Source organism: Sinohyriopsis cumingii, chromosome 4 (genome assembly GCF_028554795.1).
Source record: "Sinohyriopsis cumingii isolate HCF-2022 chromosome 4, ASM2855479v2, whole genome shotgun sequence".
Taxonomy (NCBI): Eukaryota; Metazoa; Mollusca; class Bivalvia; order Unionida; family Unionidae; genus Sinohyriopsis; species Sinohyriopsis cumingii.
This window is the reverse complement of record NC_142964.1, coordinates 48,371,368-48,392,842: the sequence shown is the minus strand read 5'-3', so window position 1 is coordinate 48,392,842 and position 21,475 is coordinate 48,371,368. Positions and strand designations below refer to the sequence as shown.

The following is a 21,475-nucleotide window of genomic DNA, read 5'->3' as shown; positions in this document are numbered from 1 at the left end:
ACCCAGGTTTGTGTTTTATAGTTTTATAGTTCAGTGGTAAATATGGTATTGGCACAGTCTGGAAACGGATGTTAATACTGTATTGCGTTTGTTGGCTGTGACACAGTTTTTTGTTTTGAGCAACAGTCTGGAACCTAATGTCATTAGTGTGTTGCGTGGTGGGTTGTCTGCAACACAGTTTGTCATTTTGAGTGACACAGTCTAGAACCGGATTTTTAATAGTGTGTCGCTTTAGTTGAATGCGACACAGTGTGTCGTTTTGTAACAACAAGTGTGTTGTTTTGTCGGGTATATTATTTTGACAGCTAAATGACACAATCACTACAAAATGGATGGAAATTTGTGATTTGAAAATGTTACATGAAATTGAGTAGGAAATTCGATATTGCCAATGCTAAATTTCCAATGGATAGCATAAGGTTGTGTTGATGACGACACAGTGACAGTGTCGTCAGCTAAATCCCTCTATGGAAAATGTTGTCTGATATAACGAGGAAATAAATGTTGAAACAATTTCAGAGAAACATTTTATTAGTCAGTATGAGTACTAAATTTAATATGCCGGTAGTAACTAGTCTACCTTGCTATTAATGCTTGAAATTATCTTCTGAGATGACTAGAGACTTTTGTTCTGTTTGCTTGGTTTTGAGGCCTTTACTCGAGTCCATTAGAACCACAATTTCCAAAACGGCAGATCTCACCCCTATTTATAGGTTTTGGGAACACACTCGGGAAATTCATGACAAAGTTTTCATGAATATGACTAAATATGGAAGAATTTGGAAAGATTAAACTAAGTGCCTCCTAGTGGAAAGCCGAGTGCCCAATACACACAGTAGTAAAAATGGTGCCCGATTTCAAATGACAAAAATAGCAATTATTTCACAATAAATTATACAAAGATTCAACAATGATGATGAACAGTTTCATCACACTGGTGATGAAATATTAGGAACTTACATGAGTATTACCTTAATCCTGGAGAAAAATGGATACAATTGCCTATTTCTCTCTCAAAATAGAAGGTAAGTGATAATAGTTTACAATCCTATCATGTACACGCTGGGTTTCAGAAATCTTTACCCATATCATAAATATTTAAACAGATCATTTTTATATGATTTACATATTGTATCAAATTACTTTTCTTTTTTGCAAGGGTCTATATAAAAAACTGTTACTACATTTGCTATTATTTGCATTAGAAACAGAGGTACAACTTTCCAACGTGAAGGGAATGTTAACAATAAAAGGAGATTATGCATTATATCAAACATTAATGATATATGCAAATACACTTTATAAGAATATAAGTTGACAGGTAGTCAGGATTGTTTCAATACATCATCTTGGTATCTTCTGGGCACGTGATTTGTTGAACCCTGTTCTTATTCCTGACCACATTTGATGCTTCTTCTTTCTTTTCAATAGGGCTACAGTTCCAAAAGAGAATATATAGTGACCCAGGGTCCTCTCCCCTCTACAAGAGATGACTTTTGGAGAATGTTGTGGGAACATGATTCCAGGAATATTGTTATGCTGACAAAATGTGTAGAAAAAGGAAGGGTCAGTGTTGCAATCTGCTTTTTGCATTTACGTCAAGTCATGAAGGTTGTCTCCCTTAGCCTAATAACTAGGTGACACATGTAAAGTAGGACCAGTGAAGATGGTTTATTATTACATGAGACAGTATTGCTAAATTTGATGTCTTTTTAAAAAATTTATTTAATAAAAGTTTTGAATTTGAGATAAAATGATGATAGAAGTGTGTATCTGGAATCATTGCCATATTTATTTTGTAAAATATTCTTTTGGTCAGTGTTTCTGGTAGATTGAGAGATGTTTTACAGTCCCATTAAAATTCATGAATATTTATTCCCAATGTCCTGCTTTTTGAAGAAAGTTTCATCAGTTTTAAATTGAGTTCTTATATTCTGAAACTCTTTACAGCAAAAGTACTTGCCTTATTAAAGTTAAATATTAAAAGTATATTGTACTTCTGCACGATATGATGCAATTCTTAAGTCCTACATTGAATTTAAAAAAAGTTAAGAGTAGCTACCAGTAAAGATTGATATAACCATAATAGTCGGTGATGATTAGCTGTCTGTAACAATGACTTGCCTCTTAGAAGGACTACCACAACTGTCTTCACCATATGGTTTGCTTGATGATTTCAAACATTGGTGATAGGCTGTTCTCACATCTGCTATTTAGCTTAGTGATTTTCCAGGTGGAAATTTCAATGTGGAAAATTCTTGTGCTTCCTCACATGCCATATTTTAATAGGTGTCACTACTTTGATGTTACACCTTTAAATCCATTCACTGGAAAATAAACACTACCTCCAAAATCCAACCCTCTTGAAAAATGGACATTCTGTCATTTCTGCCTGTAGAGCCATATAGATAAAGGGAATACATTCTTATTCATTACCTGCCTCCAGTTTTAAGCTTTTGCTCAGCACTATCAACATATTACAGCAAGACCTCCCAAACTTCATTACTATCTTTGTGATTTCAACCCATCCAAAATGTTGGTATATCAGTGTGAAGGTGTGTAGTAAGGTATTTACTGTTAATTTTATGCAGTTATAAACTTACCTTATTCGCTCCATGATGCATATTGATGGTTATTTCTGCTCAGGGCTGTTCCATTGAAACATACATGGTACCAAGGGAAGTCAATTTTTTAAAAATACAGTGGTCCCCCTCTTAAACGGCAACCCCTTCTGCACTTCGAAAGTGGCCTTATAAGATGGGTAGCCATTCCAGAGGGGGACTAAATTTTTTGTGAGAAGTATATGTGATGTATGTAGTAAGAAAGCTACATACTTCAAAGCATTTAATATCTTCATTTAAAAGTAACATTAATTATTAAAATGTTCTTCTTGTTATAATAATAGACTTATTTCAACTGAATATACATTAATAGTTCTTATTCTTGGCGTAAGCGTGATATGCAAGCGGGTATTGTTGTCATGCACATTGCAAAACCATTCAAAAACATCATTTAAATCTTGGTGCATACATAATTATCTTTCCATTTGCTCCATTTTCCCAGTGCTGCTGAATAACCTTCTTATCGGTTATGACGTTGTTTATTCAAGTCTTTTCAATGTAAAATTGTTTTATACGAGTCTTTTCTACATAAAATTTGTTCGGCAAGTCCCTACGCCCCACCTGACCCGATGTCGTCGAATAGAATAACTTTCTTCTAAAATGATATGTCTCCGTTTTACTTGATGACATGTTAATGTTTGGTAATGATTTATTCAAATGTTGCATACTGTATGTGATTTAATTATGCTGTTGAAACTTTTACCAAGTGGACAAAATGCCTTCTTCGTCAAGGAAGCAATAAATGCATTGTCACATGATTTTTTGGTCTTTGTTTGGTACCATGATCTGTTCAAGGTGAATTTCTCTGTGTGTGTGTGCATGTGTGTGTTAATGCACAAATCTTTTTTTAGCCTATGCTGACCCTGTTATGATCTTGAAAATTACGTCTGGTTATAATCATCAAAGAGAAGAACTCAACAGATGTGGGAAGCCCAAAACTCTATCATAACATTGTTGAGCCCATTTCCTGTAAACATCAGCTTTTATAAACAATGATATAGTATTAATCTTAGTTTTACATGTACTTTATTCAGCACTTCTTTCAGTAATGGAAACTTGACATTGGGAAACATGTATTGACAATAGAGATAATCAGATTACTTACCTTATGTCACAACATGAATTAATTATTGGTTCTGGGTACATTTTTTTTTAAAAAGTGGCCGCTCGTGAGGGGAATATTTTCCATTTTTGTATTAATATGCTGGTCGCTGGTTGTGTTAGAGGGGTGGCCATTCTCGAGGGGTACTTTTGAATACAAACTTGTTGGTGCCAAGGGATTCTGGCCATAAGAAGCGAATGGCCACTGGTCCGGGGGGGAGGGCTGTTCAAGAGGGGGACTACTGTATATGCCAGGGTACTTTAATTTCATAGAGTTCATATTAAAATGATAAGACAATAAATTGCATCTATGGGTGAGTTTGCCATATCAAAAGTGCCTTCCCCGGGTCCCAGGTATGTTTGACTGGAACAGCCCTCACTGCACACATACACACATTTGCTTGCTGAATGAAAGAGTGTTATTCTGATTTTTGTATGAACACTTTTCAGATTGTTATTTTCAAGTTTCTTTGTCATTCTTATCTATTTGACTTAAACTATGTTAATGAAGTGTGGTACATTCAGGAGGCTTAAAGGCAATGAGGACACATGAGGTATATGCTGTTTGCATGAAGTCTTAATCATCCTTAGTATGCAGTGTTTGGACTCAAGATGCACATAGACACAATGGCAGTGCCTCATCCATACATCTAGGGATGAGGACAGTCTACACAATGGAATGGTGACTTAGTGTACTCAGATCCCACAATGGAATGATTGATTTCAGTTTTAAAGCAGCTGTTGAGGAAATGTATTGTGTGTTGCCAACTTCTGAATGCCTGCCACTGCCAGATGTGAGCCAAGCTTGTAATGTGAAGTCATCACTAGATTTGGAAGATAAGGACAAGATACAGAAAAATATCAGATCATTAGTCAAATAAGACCATCTGCCAGGGCAAATGGAGTCGGTCTGTTATTGACTATGGCCACCATGGCATCCATCTTGACAATCTTGTTCATAAATGGAAAGTTATATCATTATGGGGTTTCCACCATGGCATCCATCTTGACAGTCTTGTTGTTCTTAAATAGAAAGTTATATCAGCATGGGGTTTCCACCATGGCATCCATCTTGACAGTCTTGTTGTTCCTAAGTGGAAAGTTATATCAGCATGGGGTTTCCACCATGGCATCCATCTTGACAATCTTGTTGTTCTTAAATAGAAAGTTATATCAGCATGGGGTTTCCAACGTGGCATCCATCTTGACAATCTTGTTGTTCTTAAATAGAAAGTTATATCAGCATGGGGTTTCCAACGTGGCATCCATCTTGACAATCTTGTTGTTCTTAAATGGAAAGTTATATCAGCATGGGGTTTCCACCATGGCATCCATCTTGACAATCTTGTTGTTCTTAAATAGAAAGTTATATTAGCATGGGGTTTCCACCGTGGCATCCATCTTGACAATCTTGTTCTTAAATGGAAAGTTATATCAGCATGGGGTTTCCACCATGGCATCCATCATGGCAATCTTGTTGTTCTTAAATGGAAAGTTATATCAGCATGGGGTTTCCACCAAAAGACTCCTTATGACACTTTCTTAGTTCTAAATGAAAATGGTGGTAAGATTACATCCAATATGTCCACCAAAGTAGCTAATTTGAAAATGTTGTTATTGCTGAACAATATCAAAGATGGTTTAAACTCTTGGCAGTTTAAAGATGTAGTCTTACCTTGAATTCCTGGAAATTCTTTTGAGCTAGGGACTCTTGTTGCTTGTTTGTTTGCTTTTTGCTGTGTAATGTCCACACAGGTTACATGACCTTTTTTTGTGCTGTTATCATGCTGGATAAGCAGGCTGTCCCTCAGACTCATATTTTGTGTGCAGAGACATGGCAGATCCTTGTCTCTTCCGATGAGCTATGACCTTTGTTGGGATTTCCCTATTCAGCTTCATCAATACATATGAACGATTCCCGTAATCTTAAGCCGAGTTTTATCACACCAAAAAATGAGGTACACATGCTTGTGTTTCCTCAATATATTTTATTGTCGATGGCAAAATGTGCATAATGTTCATATCATATACAAGTGAATGTATTTATACAGGAGAAGTGTGATCACTACTGGCCAAGTGGATCGGATGCAGTATTTTATGGAGATCTTCAGGTTGCTGCATTAAATGAGACAGTTTTCCCTGACTGGACCATCACTGAATTCAGGGTCTCCTTGGTAAGTGGTGCTTGATCTTTATCACTCCAAAGCTGTAGGATTACTTCACCACGTAATGCTATATGATTACAAAAATAACCTTCTTTACAAATAATGTAGAATAATGTAAAAGTTACACAATTTCTGCTCTACATGGAGTAACATTTCTATTAAACTTTTAAAAGAGAGTAAAACTGTATTCATCTTTCTTTATATATACATCTCAGATCAGTAATAGGAAAATGATTTATGTAATTATTGCACTGTGATTCTAACCATAGACAGTTTTTTAAAATAGTCTGACTTTTTTTATTGGAATATTGCACTTGCATAATCTTTGAATTTGACAACAATTTGTCATGCCAGTTAACACACATACCAGTATATATATATATATATATATATATATATATATATATATATATATATATATATATATATATATATATATATAGATATATATATATATATATATATATATATATATATATATATATATATATATATATATATATATATATATATATATATATATATATATATATATATATATTATTATTACTTTTATACTTCAGGGTGACCAGACACGCCAGATTCGGCATTTTCATTTTACAGCATGGCCTGATTTTGGGGTGCCATCCAAACCCCAGATACTTATACGATTTGTGCGTATGGTTAGAGAGAAGCTAATCAAAAGTGGGGGACCAGTTATTGTTCATTGCAGGTTTGTAATTATTTGCTGCGAACTATTCTTTGTTTGAACTTTGGTTATTGTGTCATGTACAAAGATAGGTAAGACTCTGGGGTTACTGTTCTATGATATTGTCATTTTATATGTCAATATTAATGTTTTGAATTTAGCTGAACTTATTTGACAGTAGAGATGATAAAGTTAACAAAGTGGATGAATTCACTGATTTACAAATGAAACTTTCAAACAAGTAAACAAATGAATGTGATTTTCACATTGTCCACAACAACATGAGAGACGCAGTATTGAAAATACCATTCTGATCATTTAAACAGTTATTAGGAGAAAAATTCTTAGCAGTGCATAGTATTTGTAATTTTTGCAAATAGAATGGTTCAGACTACACAAGTGCTTTCTAGGGTCTGTAAAAATATGTATTGAGGCCAAGGGCTGTTACATATCTATCAGAGATGTACCATTTTACAAGCCTGTCAAAATGCTAAATTCAATTAAGAAAATGCAACTGAAGGTTTTAGTAGGAAATTAAAAGCCTTGAAGCCAAAAAGCCAAGATGATGAAGAGGTTTTATTTCCACTGGCTAAATGGATCTTCACACAGCAGCTGCTTTGTCGTTTTCCCTATTTAACTATTTTGATACAATGTTACGCTAGCATTTTGCATCTTGAATTTCCTTTCTTAGTTCTGCAAATCTGAATTACACGATTCATGTCCTAACTTGATACACAAAATTGTATTCTAATTTCGACTACATTTCTAGCTGAAATCACATTCTCCTTACTGCACTCAAAATGAAATGAATGTGATATTTTTCTTTTTGACAATTTCAATGAAAAGAAAATTTTCCCCACATGATGATTCCAAACAATCAATGACAGAACAGAAACAAAGGTGATCCAAAGCTGATCCCTCCTCAGCTAGAATCACATGTACATCATACAAAATTGAAATCATTGAACGTAGTGTCTAATAGGGGTTTTCCACAAAGGTGGTGCTGTGAAAACCAGCTAAAAATGGCTGATGTTTACAGCAAGTGTCCAAACATGCTTCCATGAGAATGGTGTAGAGGCATCCAAACATGCTTCCATGCAAATCAGGTAGAGGTGACCGAAGGTGCTTCTATGAGGTAAAGGATTAACATCCAACTTTCCTGTTACATGCCAGCCGAGGGCACCAAATGGCCAAATCATCTAAAGTGCTGGTCTTTGCAGATCACTCATATCTCACCTTGGTCTGCATAGGACCATGTCTTGGCATGGCCAGCGTGGATATTTGATGAGCTTGCCAGTGGCTTCCCATGCATCTTTAGTTCTTTCCAGGTTCTTCCTACATCACTGCCTGCTTTATATAGCCTATATTGTGCTGAAAATTGGCATTAAATCCATAAAACCAAATAAAGTTTGCCAGCTGCTGGAGCTTGGTGTTGCAATACAATATACAATGGTCTCAATGCAATGTATGTTATAAACAAGGGTTCCAGTGTGACATGATAAATGATAAATAATGTCTGCTGATATACGTTGGTACAGTTATAATGTGTATTATGATAAATTTATTCTGGTATGATGTGTATTTTGATACAGTGACCGAAGTGCAATCAAACTAGTATGACATGCATTATGATGAAGTCATTCCAGTACAGTTGTCCCTATTTGATGACCATTTTATGATCCCAGGACAGTTGTCCCTATTTGATGACTATTTTATGATAGTCATCCAAGTACAGTCATCACAGTATGCTATTTATCATTATGATGATTAATGTTGATTACGTGAACAACTTTTGATGAGTAGGAGTTTGTCGTTCTCATGCCAACAATATTTATCTGTTTTGTATGAAAATCATGAGATACAGACAAGGTCATGCAAAACAAAAATACCCAAATATGAATCCATAACATGGTAGGATGGGGAATAGCATATCGCCGTTAGTTACAGAAATGAAAAAGATTACAAAAATATCTGGGATATTAGATGTAACAGAGTCGAGTTGCTTTTGTTGTTGCACCTTTAATCATTGTATAAATGCCAAAACAGATCCATTTCTTCATAACAATTATAATCAGTTTACTTTACTATGCATTTAAAATAACTTTAAGATAAAAAGGTAACTAAAGCCCAATATAACTTTTTAGACAATTTTCATATCATTTTGACAGGTCAACTGCAAGGGTACTGTTACCTCCTGTTTCTTCTGACTCTCACCCACCCATCAAATAAGTCTGATAATGCTACCATAATTGTGTAGATGGTTGGTAGGCACGCGTTGTAATGTATTCACATGACTCCAACATCATTTTCATTTTATTAGGTGAAAGATTGTTATGGTAGAAAAGAGGTTTGGACATGTATTGCTTTTTAATAAAAGCTCATTTAGCCTACGTGTATCAAACTTAAAATGAATAATGAAAGTAATTGTGATGTCTTGAAATCTTTTCTTATGAAAAGTTCATCATATTGGCTTCTCATTAAAGATTGTCAAGATCAGTTAGTGTAATATGCAACTATACTAAAGCTTTAATCATTACTGTGTTAATATTTCTAGTATGTAATGAATTAATCATATGTGTAGACCATTTAGTTTTGTTCTGATTTAAGTATATAAGAACACTATTTTCTTCACAAATTGCTCAGCTGTGACATAAGTGTTTTCTCTCTTTTGCACTGCTGGTGTAGGTCTTATATAAGTATTTTCTCTTTTTGCAGTGCTGGTGTTGGTAGATCAGGCACTTTCGTAGTGCTGGATAGGTTGTTACAACATATAAAGGAGCATGACACAGTGGATATTTTCAGTCTGGTGGTAGAGCTGCGGAAAGAAAGAGTCTGGATGGTACAGACAGAGGTATGGAGTAAAAGCAATGGAATGGAACTTTCCCATCACTCATTTATGTTGCTAGATGCTGATAAGTGCACTAAGAAATTTCTTGACTAATTTACTTTTTCGGAGAAATTTGTTCATGGGTAATGCTTCTTAAAATAGGAAGCCATGCAAGTTGTTAGAATTATTGCTTGCTTAAATTCTAGCTTGGGCCAATCATTCTGCTTATACTTTCATCACTGCACAATAGACAGCCAATGTGAGGGCCCTGGGGAAAAAAACCCAAGGATATGCAGAATTCTTGGTGCTTCACGGCCCTGTTAGCATCACCCATGTTCAGTTAATAACAAAAATAAAGCATGCCAGTTAACCCCCTGAAAAGAAACTAAAGTAAATTTCATACCAGTCAGGAATACTTTTGTCGGATCGTAATCTCATTGATATTAAACGTACTCAACTTAAAATGTATCTGCTTGATGTATACAAACCACAAGGAGGGGTGCAGTTTGGGTATTATTTTCCCCTGAGTGCAAATTAGTGCTGTTATATAATGCCATCATAGTGTATCCTAATTGGATTCATAAAAATGACTATTATCCAGCAGCTGTCATGTTTAATATTTGCTTTCAGTTGGTAATATTAGCACTTCATTGTAATTATGCAATTTAAGCTTCTTATGTTACGTGTTTAGGCTCGAATAAACAGTAACACAAGACAGAGTGAAAACAACAAGCTTTGAAAAATTATAACAAATAATTTATTTCCCTGGAAAAATATTGTAAAAATGAAAAAAATATGAACTTAAGTTTCCAGAATCAAATCCAAAAATGATACAAGAATAAACGACAAATAAAGATTTTGTATTGAAATGTTCTAATGATTCCAAGTTCGAGTCCTGACGAAGAATCTAAGATGGAAGGCAATGACATCATGTAGCCTATCGTGTGCTGAAAAATGGCGTTAAACCCCACAGAAACAACAACATGATGTAGCCTGTACTGTGTTGATGTCTACAGTTCCTTGTACAAAGATAATAATTAATCCTCCGGTCTTGGAAATCCAAATAAAATTTTCAACAAAAGTCCTTGTTCAGGAGTTCTGTATGAATACAATAATATTTCCAGAGAAACGAATTATTCTTCAGGAGTCCAAATAATCTGAAGGAAAATTAACACATAACTCAAAAACTCCAAAATTTCAATACTTCAGTTCTGGTCACAACAAAAGAAAACAACTTGACATGAAGTGTTTAAAAGACCGGACTCTCATATCTCTCTCTCTAAACATCACTAATAATGCTAAGTATTTTGCAATTTCAGAAATGCCTAATTGTGAAATATATTGTGAAATAGAGGATGATGTGATCATGTTTACATGTAAAAGTCACATAACTCCTGTATGTCCTTGAAAAGAACCAATCATTTTACTCCTAGAAAAAAGTTGTTTACTTGACCCTCAATCAAGGCCAGGAAAAAAGTCAAAAATAGAAACAAGTGTTTCTGTTATTAGGTATCTAAGGAAAACTCAGGTCAAACTTAATTTTCTGGAAAATATCACATTCCTAGTAAACAAAATTACATTATATTGACATGTAAAGAAAATAAAAAGACTCCAAAACTGACAAACAATCAAATCAAATCAAACACAACTTAAATCAAATATAAATTAAACAAGTTTAGGTAAGTTTCTGGCACAGGTTTCACTAAAAAATTTTAAAACAAAAATTAAATTGAGAAATTACATTACCATGCTCTGACATGATACTTCTGGCAGTATTAGGAGTCTAGTCAGGGAGACATAATAAGAACTGATGACAAATAACATCATTGTTTTGCAACTGTTTACCCAGGAGTCTCAAAAACAAAAGGATTCCTTAAATTTGAGGAATTTCTATGTTGTCCTCTGAAGTAAAACCTGGCCTTTTCAAGAGAAATTAAGATATTTCAACTGTGCTTTTATTTTAATGCCAGCAGAATGGTTTGTGAAAAATAAATTGTTGCAAATGATGCAGTAAGGACGTTATTTTTTAAAAACAACTCAGTTTGAGGAATACTATTGGAAATATTTAATCAAATTTGGCCTATTTATCACATGCTTTAAGTAACACATTTGATTGAATAAACCAGAAATGAAAGAAGTAAAATTACTATGCAGTTTATTTGATGACTTGGATATTGTTTTTTTGTAATGTCATATTGTTATATATATTATACCTCTGTAACATGGTAAATTATGAAATAATTTATTAACTTCAGTAGCACACCTGTCTAGGCTCGTAATAAAATTAATTTTGTTCACATCATAATATCTTTATGATTAAATGCCAACAAATTAGCTTTTCTTTATTTTCAGCAACAATACATCTGCATACATCAGTGTTTGCTATGTATTATGGAGGGGAGGGAAGATGAACATATCTATCAAAATGCTGGTCATGCGAATGTTGCCTTTGATGGTAAGTTACATAAATGTATTGCACTTTACATGTTTTACAATATAAATCAGTCTTGTGCAATTTTCTTCTTCCGATGACATGTATTATTTAACTTTTTAGGTAAGAAACACATATTTCATGCACATTATGACTTCAGAGTTCAGCAGTCATGTTCATTCATGCTAACTAGTGTTAATAGTGTATTGCTGTACACGTTGTTCTTGTTCTTTTGGGCTTAATGCCAATCTTTCACTACAGGATAGGCTACACCTGGCTACCAGTATATCTGGCAGCAGAAGTATCCATTAAGATTCTGTGAAACAACCCAGGGGAAGCTACTGGCAAGTTTTCTCACATGCCCACACTGGCCAAGCCTGGGACTGAGACTCACATGAGGTGCGATGTCAGTGATTTTTCTGTAAAGGCAAGGCCCTTAGATGAATTGGCCACCCGAAGCCTCCGCTTTGTATTTAAATTTTGAACTAGTTCAAAAAGTAGAAGTTTAGTATTTGCATGATTTGCTAAATATTGCACAATCAAATAAAATGCAAAGAACACAATTCTAGAGTCATGAAATGGTGTTTATATTCCATTTTACACACACACCCCACTTACCCACCCACGTCATCATTTTAACCTCTACCCAGTACACTGTATGTAGTTAACTTTAATATTGATAATCATGAAAATTTATTTCTTTGTCGCAGATAATTATATCATTTTACTGTTTACTCTCATCCAATCATTTTACTTGTAACATACCATTGACCATTGTCAGAAAAATGGGTTGAGTTCTTGACATAGTTATCATATACAATTGCACCAGTTTTAACATTTTATTGTACAACCTGGAAAGTATTGTTGCAGTGGTTGATAAAATCAATTGGAGCCCATGTTCAGGCATGGAGGCAATGATTTGTAGCTGTTTTTATATAGCTGAGTAGTGTTTAACTGGTGGGTTTTATTACTATATTGTGCTGAGTAGTGTTTAACTAGTGGGTTTTATTGCTATATTGTGCTGAGTAGTGTTTAACTGGTGGGTTTTATTACTATATAGTAAGTGCTGAGTAGTGTTTAACTGGTGGGTTTTATTGCTATATAGTGAGTGTAGAGTAGTGTTTAACTGGTGGGTTTTATTGCTATGTAGTGAGTGCTGAGTAGTGTTTAACTGGTGGGTTTTATTGCTATATAGTGAGTGCTGAGTAGTGTTTAACTGGTGGGTTTTATTGCTGTATAGTGAGTGCTGAGTAGTGTTTAACTGGTGGGTTTTATTGCTATATAGTGAGTGTAGAGTAGTGTTTAACTGGTGGGTTTTATTGCTATGTAGTGAGTGCTGAGTAGTGTTTAACTGGTGGGTTTTATTGCTATATAGTAAGTGCTGAGTAGTGTTTAACTAGTGGGTTTTATTGCTATATTGTGCTGAGTAGTGTTTAACTGGTGGGTTTTATTGCTATATAGTAAGTGCTGAGTAGTGTTTAACTGGTGGGTTTTATTGCTATATAGTGAGTGCTGAGTAGTGTTTAACTGGTGGGTTTTATTGCTATGTAGTGAGTGCTGAGTAGTGTTTAACTGGTGGGTTTTATTGCTATATAGTGAGTGCTGAGTAGTGTTTAACTGGTGGGTTTTATTGCTGTATAGTGAGTGCTGAGTAGTGTTTAACTGGTGGGTTTTATTGTTGTATAGTGAGTGCTGAGTAGTGTTTAACTGGTGGGTTTTATTGCTGTATAGTGAGTGCTGAGTAGTGTTTAACTGGTGGGTTTTATTGCTGTATAGTGAGTGCTGAGTAGTGTTTAACTGGTGGGTTTTATTGCTGTATAGTGAGTGCTGAGTAGTGTTTAACTGGTGGGTTTTATTGCTGTATAGTGAGTGCTGAGTAGTGTTTAACTGGTGGGTTTTATTGCTGTATAGTGAGTGCTGAGTAGTGTTTAACTGGTGGGTTTTATTGTTGTATAGTGAGTGCTGAGTAGTGTTTAACTGGTGGGTTTTATTGCTATGTAGTGAGTGCTGAGTAGTGTTTAACTGGTGGGTTTTATTGTTGTATAGTGAGTGCTGAGTAGTGTTTAACTGGTGGGTTTTATTGCTGTATAGTGAGTGCTGAGTAGTGTTTAACTGGTGGGTTTTATTGCTGTATAGTGAGTGCTGAGTAGTGTTTAACTGGTGGGTTTTATTGCTATGTAGTGAGTGCTGAGTAGTGTTTAACTGGTGGGTTTTATTGTTGTATAGTGAGTGCTGAGTAGTGTTTAACTGGTGGGTTTTATTGCTGTATAGTGAGTGCTGAGTAGTGTTTAACTGGTGGGTTTTATTGTTGCATAGTGAGTGCTGAGTAGTGTTTAACTGGTGGGTTTTATCCACCCACCATAAGCTGCAACTTATTACTTTTTGAGATTGTACAATGGTTTTCTGTTACCAATTTTGTTTCTGCACAATAATTCAAGTTCTTCACCTTCTTAAGTTTCCATACTTTTTGGCTGGGTTGCACTTGAAGTATAAAGAAAAGGTGCACTTAGTTCCAGGGTTACAAACAGTGAATATCACTGTGACTGAAAAAGGAAAACTTGTTTCTGCACAGTAAACTGAGTTTTCTGCAGTCTACAGTAGGGGTCTCAAACATGCAGGCTGCATGCAGCCCCACTAAGACATATTATGTGGCCCACAAAATGATTGGCTTAACAAGGTGTCATGGGTGATTACAGAGATGGTGCAGCCCTTGGTCCATCAAAAATGCCTTCATGCAGCTCTCAGGGTGGTTTGAGTTTGAGACCCCTGTTCTACAGTTACCAGACTTTGCAGATAGCTTGCACATGGGTCAAGGATGTACCCAATTGAATTTTTGGTCGAAAGGTCACTGATAGGGCCACAAACTGAAGGAAGAAAAATTATTTATGCACAAAGACTTCTTTTCTCCATAATCTTAGGTTACCAATTTTGTGACTGGCTTACACTTGGGCCAAGGATAAAACAAAACATTTTAATTTAGGGTTCAAAAGGTCAGTGGTCAAGGTCACTGTTACTGGAAAAATATAAATAGTTTCTCCATCATCAACAATTACAGAACTTTGTAGAACTCCTGCACATTGAGTAAGCAAGAACTCTTTTGTTCTTGGGGTTGAAACTCAAAGGTCAAGGTCACTGTGACTGTGAAAATATAAATTATTTCCTCTCCAGAAACATTAGTTCTATATCACATTCCTTTGTCAGACTTTGTGGATGGCTTGCACTTGGTAAGGAGGAAGCCTATATGTGTTAGGATCAAAAGGTCAAAGGTTAAGGTTATGTGACTGAAATAAGAAGAATGGTTTCCACACATGAACATTAGTTTCACATCATAGACCTGGAAAAAGTTTGTGGATGCTTTCCACTCGTGTTAAGGAGGAAAAGTCTATCAATTTTGGGGTCAGAAGGTCAAAGGTCATGGTCACTGGAAAAAAATATTAGTTATTTACAGAAGGTACAGTTAAACACAGGGCTGGCATTTAATGTGCTGTTTGCTGTATTCATGTTGTAATAAATCGGAACTTAATTCCACTTGGTTTAAAATTTGTACCTTTATGTGATTACCATTACAACTGGTCTATGTTTCCATGTCCCCATGGGTAGCTCTAGGGGCATACAATTGGTCCTCTCACTGTGTCTGTACATGAGTTTTTTTATATATTCCCCAAATGCCTGCAGTTGGAGCATCTTGGTTTGGTTATGGTCATATGCCCATGTATCAATTTGTCCTCAAGAAGCTAGTTAGAAAAGTTTGGCAAGATCTAAATCGTTTGATGCATAGTCCTAAAACATTAAAGTTTTCAGAAGTTCAGAAAAATGTAAAGTGTTTTATCAATGGCTTGGAATCAGTCATGCAAATAATATTTTTGGAAGGAAGCTGATGGAATTAATTATGAAAAATGTCTATATTTCAGAGTCACAGTATTCAAAATGTTAAGCATGGTCCATAAATAATGATATCTATAATTTGAAAATCTCTGATATTGTATTTTACCATGCAGCAATATGCATTTATGTTTTGTTTAAACACTGCTTAGTAAATTACAGTAGTATGACCTTTTGACCTTTAGGTGGCATTGACATTGTACTTAAACCTTGTGTGAAATATTGATCTAATGTAGTACTTGTGTTGTACTTAAGAATTGTGTGATATATTGGTCTAATGTAGTACTTGTGTTGTACTTAAGAATTGTGTGATATATTGATCTAATGTAGTACTTGTGTTGTACTTAAGAATTGTGCGATATATTGATCTAATTTAATACTTGTGTAATATCAGCTGTATGACATGGATGTATGCAATATCAAATGAGAGATGTTTGATGATCTGTTTTACACATATAAGAAAATGGAGCTTTTGCTGCTACTGTGCTTCTTTATATTTTCATACAGTTTTTTTCTGCATATTTTGACATAACTAATGGAACTCACCATCATGACTCATCCAGATGGCACATGTGTCCTGTTGATGGCACATGTGTACTGTTGATGGCACATGTGTACTGTTGATGGCATATGTGTACTGTTGATGGCATGTATATGTGTACTGTTGATGGCATATGCATACTGTTTATGGCACATGTGTTCTTTTGATGGTATATGTATTTGTGTACTGTTAAACTTGTGCTTCCAAGTTGTTGAAATTCTTTGTTCTCTGTGTCAGAAATCTTGCACATGTGCACATCATTCTGAAGCAGAGAACTAATCTATAAATTCAGTAATATTCTCATGCAGTCTTAGTTTGACTGACCCCATTCAGAACATCCTCATCTCTTTCTAATGAGATTTGGAAGTAAGTACAGTATAACTTCCCAGACATCCAGCCAGATACTAAGAATAGATCCTCAAAAAAAGATCGCATTCAAAATAACTTTTAATGGTGTTTCTCTATGAATAAAATACCTTTTCTGTTAAGTTTGAATTCAGTTTCCTGTAAAAAAAATTGCAACATTCAGGATACACATACTCTGTCTATTGTTTATGTTGCTGTTAGCAATGATGTCATTGAATCAGGATGACATTAATGTTAGTAACAAGAACAGGCATGAGGGCAGTTCAAACTCACCACTATTTACTTTTGAATTTTTTTCTAGCATGTGACAGGAAAGGCTGAGGATGTTATGATTGGGATTGACTCGTCATAAGTATCATGGTGTTCTCAGATATCAGACTTTTTCTTTACAGCGTGAAATTGTGTGTGTGCTGATTTTTCCGTCAATATATTTCTAGATAAAGCTTCAACAGACAACAGAAAATATCCAGAGGATCCAGAAAAAGCTTAATATTGGATACATATTAGATGTAACAGCTTTTTCAATCCTTTGTTTATCTTTATAATAATATTTATCGTTAATTTTATTGTCGAGCCCGCCTTGATTGAGTTTGACATAGGAAACACTTTAGCACCGGTTTGATACTTGTTCCATCCACATCCTAAATTAGGCACAGTGATAAAGTCCATTCACACACTAGAATAAGTACAGTGATAAAGTCCATCCATACTTTAGATTAAGCAGAGTGATAAAGTCCATCCACACCCTAGAATAAGCAGAGTGATAAAGTCCATCCACACCCTAGATTAAGTGCAGTTATAAAGTCCATCAATACCCTAGATTAAACAGAGTTATAAAGTTCATCCACACCCTATATTAACACAGTGATAAAGTTCATCCACACTCTAGATTAAGCACAGTCATAAGGTTCATCCACACCCTAGATTAACCACAGTGAAAAAAAATCCACCCACACCATATGCAGTGATTAAAGCTATACAAAGTCATACTCATGAACTGATACAAAGTCCTCATTATTGTTATTAAAAAAGTTCATCCACACCCTAAATTAAGAGCCGTGATAAAGTCTATCCACACCCTAGATTAACCACAGTGATAAAGCCCATCGATACTCTAAATTAAGCAGTGATAAAGTTCATCCACACCCTAAATTAGGAGCAGTGGTAAAGTCCATGCACACCCTAGATTAACCACAGTAATAAAATCCATCCATACCTTAGATTATTAACAGTGGTCAAGTCCATCCACATCCTATATTAAGAACAGTTGTAAAGTCAATCCACATCCTAGATTAACCACAGTGATAAAGTCCTATCTGCACTCCTTATGAAGCTTTAGGGCGGGCTCGACATGTCGGTCATGGTCAGCTTCTTGTTTGGTTATCAGATTTCTCATTTGATTTGTTTGTCATTGGTTGATATGCTGCATGAAAATAAATAATTGTTTCTAATCTTTACTCCAAGTTTCAGTGTTGATGGCATGCAAGCTTAGGCTTATTCAATCTAAACATATACGGATTTATGAACTTGAATTACAAATATAATTTCTCTAACAAATTGTTTCTGCTAGAAACATTGGATAAAAATGACTTTAAAATAAGGATATTAAATTATCAATGACATTTCAGAAATAATTTGCACTTTATGGCATTCATATAAATCAGCTGTTGGATAAACAGAGGCCAGATAAAATAGACTAATCTCTTGTGTACAATTGAGTCCAATTAAACCAACTACATATTTGCTAGCCAAGGTTCAGATATGGATCGGTCAGATATTCCAGCACTTTGGGTCTGTGAATTTCATTGGATGCAGTGGCAGGTCACTGCATCTAATCAAAATCAAGTTGTTCCAATTTGAACACTGTTACTACATGATCGAGACAAGAGGAGCACACAACTGGGCTGGACTCGTAAGCTATTTTCCACTGCTGGTCCATGCTTGTACAAATACATCCTTTACCTCAAATATGCCTGTAATGGATTCTCTCTGGTATGTAGTCATACTTTTGATGTTAAACTTGCAAAGCATCCTTTTGAAGTCAATTGTCTCTACCATTTTTGGCCCATGTACAATGCACTACTGTTGCAAGGTATTGGTTGGTGGGCATTACATACTAAGGGAGATAACTCATTACATCCTACAGATGTCACTATTAGAAAGCACTGAAATATCTGATTGATCTGCCAAGGTGTAGATAGGGTTAATACATCCTTGGCTAGCAAAGATAAACCAACCAGAGTATATCTGATTATTCTTTCAATTTATTGCTTATTGCTATTAAAACAAATGAACAACAATCAGTGAGAAATCATTTTTTTAAAATGAGAGTTGGCTTTATCCTTAGTTTTGAATGATAATGTAGTTTGATTTATCCAATGTTTAAGTTTAGTATAATAATGCAGACTAGACTGTATGCAATGATTCTTTTGTAGAACAAGTCTTTAAAAAAAAAATTTCTTTGAAAATCTGAATTATCCACACCAATTAGTTGTGTATGTCATTGTGATACCATTGATCTGCCCACATCTCCAAACTGCTTAGTGGAAATTATGAAACTTTGCAGATATCTTGCCCTTGGGATATGCAAGAGGAGGGTGATTTTTGGATACCACTTTATGATCCAAATGAGGGGGGGGCCCCGAAGGGCTGAGTGGTCTTATGCGCTCTCCGTTATGGATCACAGCCATCTCACCTCTGTCTGCATCGGTTCGAGTCTTGAATTCAGCCAATGTGGGTATGTGAGAAAGCTTGCCAGTAGCTTCTCGTGGGTCGGTGGTTCTTTCCGGGGTTTTCCCAGGTTCTTCCTCCACCATTAATACTGGCCACCATGTATAGCCTATCGTGTGCTGAAAAATGGCGTTAAACCCCACAACAACAACAACAACCAAATGAGAGGGTCAGAGGTGATATGTGTTCTGATTTCAGACTTTTTTAAATATTTCAACTTTGTATATGAAACATTAGCAGGAAGGTTCATCATGATTGATTTTGCATTACAGGTCACTGTTCTGGGGTTGAGGGTTAAAATGGGATGGGGACATGCACAGCATTTAGAATTTTAAAAAAATTTAAAAATCACCTGTAACTTTGTGATGGCAAGTGATTGCAGTTTCTCTTGTTGCATATTTAGAGTAACTTGTTATAGAATAAAGTGTTACAGGATTAATTTTGCATATTAAAAAACTGCAAGTCTTTGGGTAATTTATTTGTATTTTTGAACAAACTGAAAATCATTATTGATTCTGAAGGAAAGGCATCTTTATTAGATGGAAGCTAGCATCATCTATTCAGAAGGAAAGCATTTTTATTAGATGGAAGCTTGCATTATCATCTATTCAGAAGGAAAGCATCTTTATTAAATGGAAGCTTGCATTATCATCTTTTCAGAAGGAAAGCATCTTTATTAGATAGAAGCTTGCATTATCATCTATTCAGAAGGAAAGCATCTTTATTAGATGGAAGCTTGCATTATCATCTATTCAGAAAAAAAAGCATCATTACTAGATGGAAGTTTGCATGTGCCATGTATTTGTAATATGCATGTGCTGATATGTGTACATAGAACTGCTAGATTGTGATCATAAAATTTCCAAAAGCGATCTTTTGAAAAAAGAAAACAGTCTTAAAAGATTTTGCTCCGTAATAAGCATACTTGTTTTTGCTCACAATTGCATTGCCTGCAAATGTAGTGATACTAATGTAAAATAATACTAATAATTTTTGCATTGAGCCAAGAACTAAATAAATATATTTTTCAATGAAAGTTAATCTTCACTTGTTTAATTTGCTTGTGGTTAATTGTGCATTTCAGATCCATTTAATTGTAATACTCATATAATTTATATACTGGATATCTTTTCAGTAGGCTTGTTGCAAAACCATTTCTTTCCCATTATGTTTGTCAACAAAGTTACTGTGTTGAAGTTGAAAGTTTTATATGTTCTAAAAAGGTGTATTCCAACTCCAGCTTTGAAGAACATCATTTTAAGTCTATTATAGAGTTTACCCTGCTAGGATTCCCTATCTCACCAGAACACCATTTCAGGGTGACACAGTGTTCAGCAGAATACTGGTTGTTTCTTTTATTCACATCAATGAATTCTTTTTTACTTTTATTTTGTTTAATAATAAGCTTGATTACAAAGCTACGTATTAACAAATCTGAATCCTAAATGAATAAACAAAAAGTGCTATATTTCCTACTGCAATCTGCATAGGATCTACTGTCACATCTTGCACCACCTTATGTTTCATGCTGTTTGTCAGGAGTAATTAAAAGAACAACAAAGACCCTGATCTACTGATACATTATGTGATGGTAGATCAGGGTTTAAGTTGTTTGCAGTTGGACTTGTACATGAGTATATACAAAATCAGTCTTCATACTAATGACTCGACCACTATGGTGGCCTAGTGGTTAGAGCGTCCGCCTCGGATGCGGGAGGTTGTGGGTTCGGTCCAAGGTCAAGTCATACAAAAGACTTACAAAAATGGTACTAACAACTGCCTCACTTGGTGCTCAGCATTAAGAGGTTAGTGTTAGGACTGGTCAGCCTGGTGTTAGGACTGGTCAGCCTGGTATCAGGATAATGTGACTGGGTGGGACATCATGCTGCATGTCTGCGGCATGACACCCCAGTGCTAGACATCACTATAAACTGTCACAATGCAGACATCATAGCGTATGACTGAAAAACTCTTAAAGCTATGTTAAAATCCAGATCACACACACACACACATACTAATGACTCAGGTAGATAATTTTTGGATGAAGACCACAAATACTTTTTGACTAAGAAAATGTTTTGTTATTTCTAGAGCAGCATACATCCATTCATTAACGTCATTTC

The 21,475-nt window shown here is 35.1% G+C and overlaps 1 protein-coding gene across 1 annotated transcript in view; it reads left to right on the top strand.

Annotated features, from left to right (window-relative positions):
- The window catches only part of LOC149801126 (tyrosine-protein phosphatase 10D-like), a 155,528-nt gene that overhangs the window by 114,215 nt on the left and 19,838 nt on the right, over positions 1-21,475 (top strand). Inside the window, exons 26-30 of the mRNA XM_089955151.1 lie at positions 1,432-1,566; positions 5,774-5,896; positions 6,451-6,599; positions 9,291-9,426; positions 11,755-11,857. Of these exons, the coding sequence (XP_089811277.1) occupies positions 1,432-1,566; positions 5,774-5,896; positions 6,451-6,599; positions 9,291-9,426; positions 11,755-11,857 (646 nt within the window). The remainder of the gene's footprint in view (positions 1-1,431; positions 1,567-5,773; positions 5,897-6,450; positions 6,600-9,290; positions 9,427-11,754; positions 11,858-21,475) is intronic.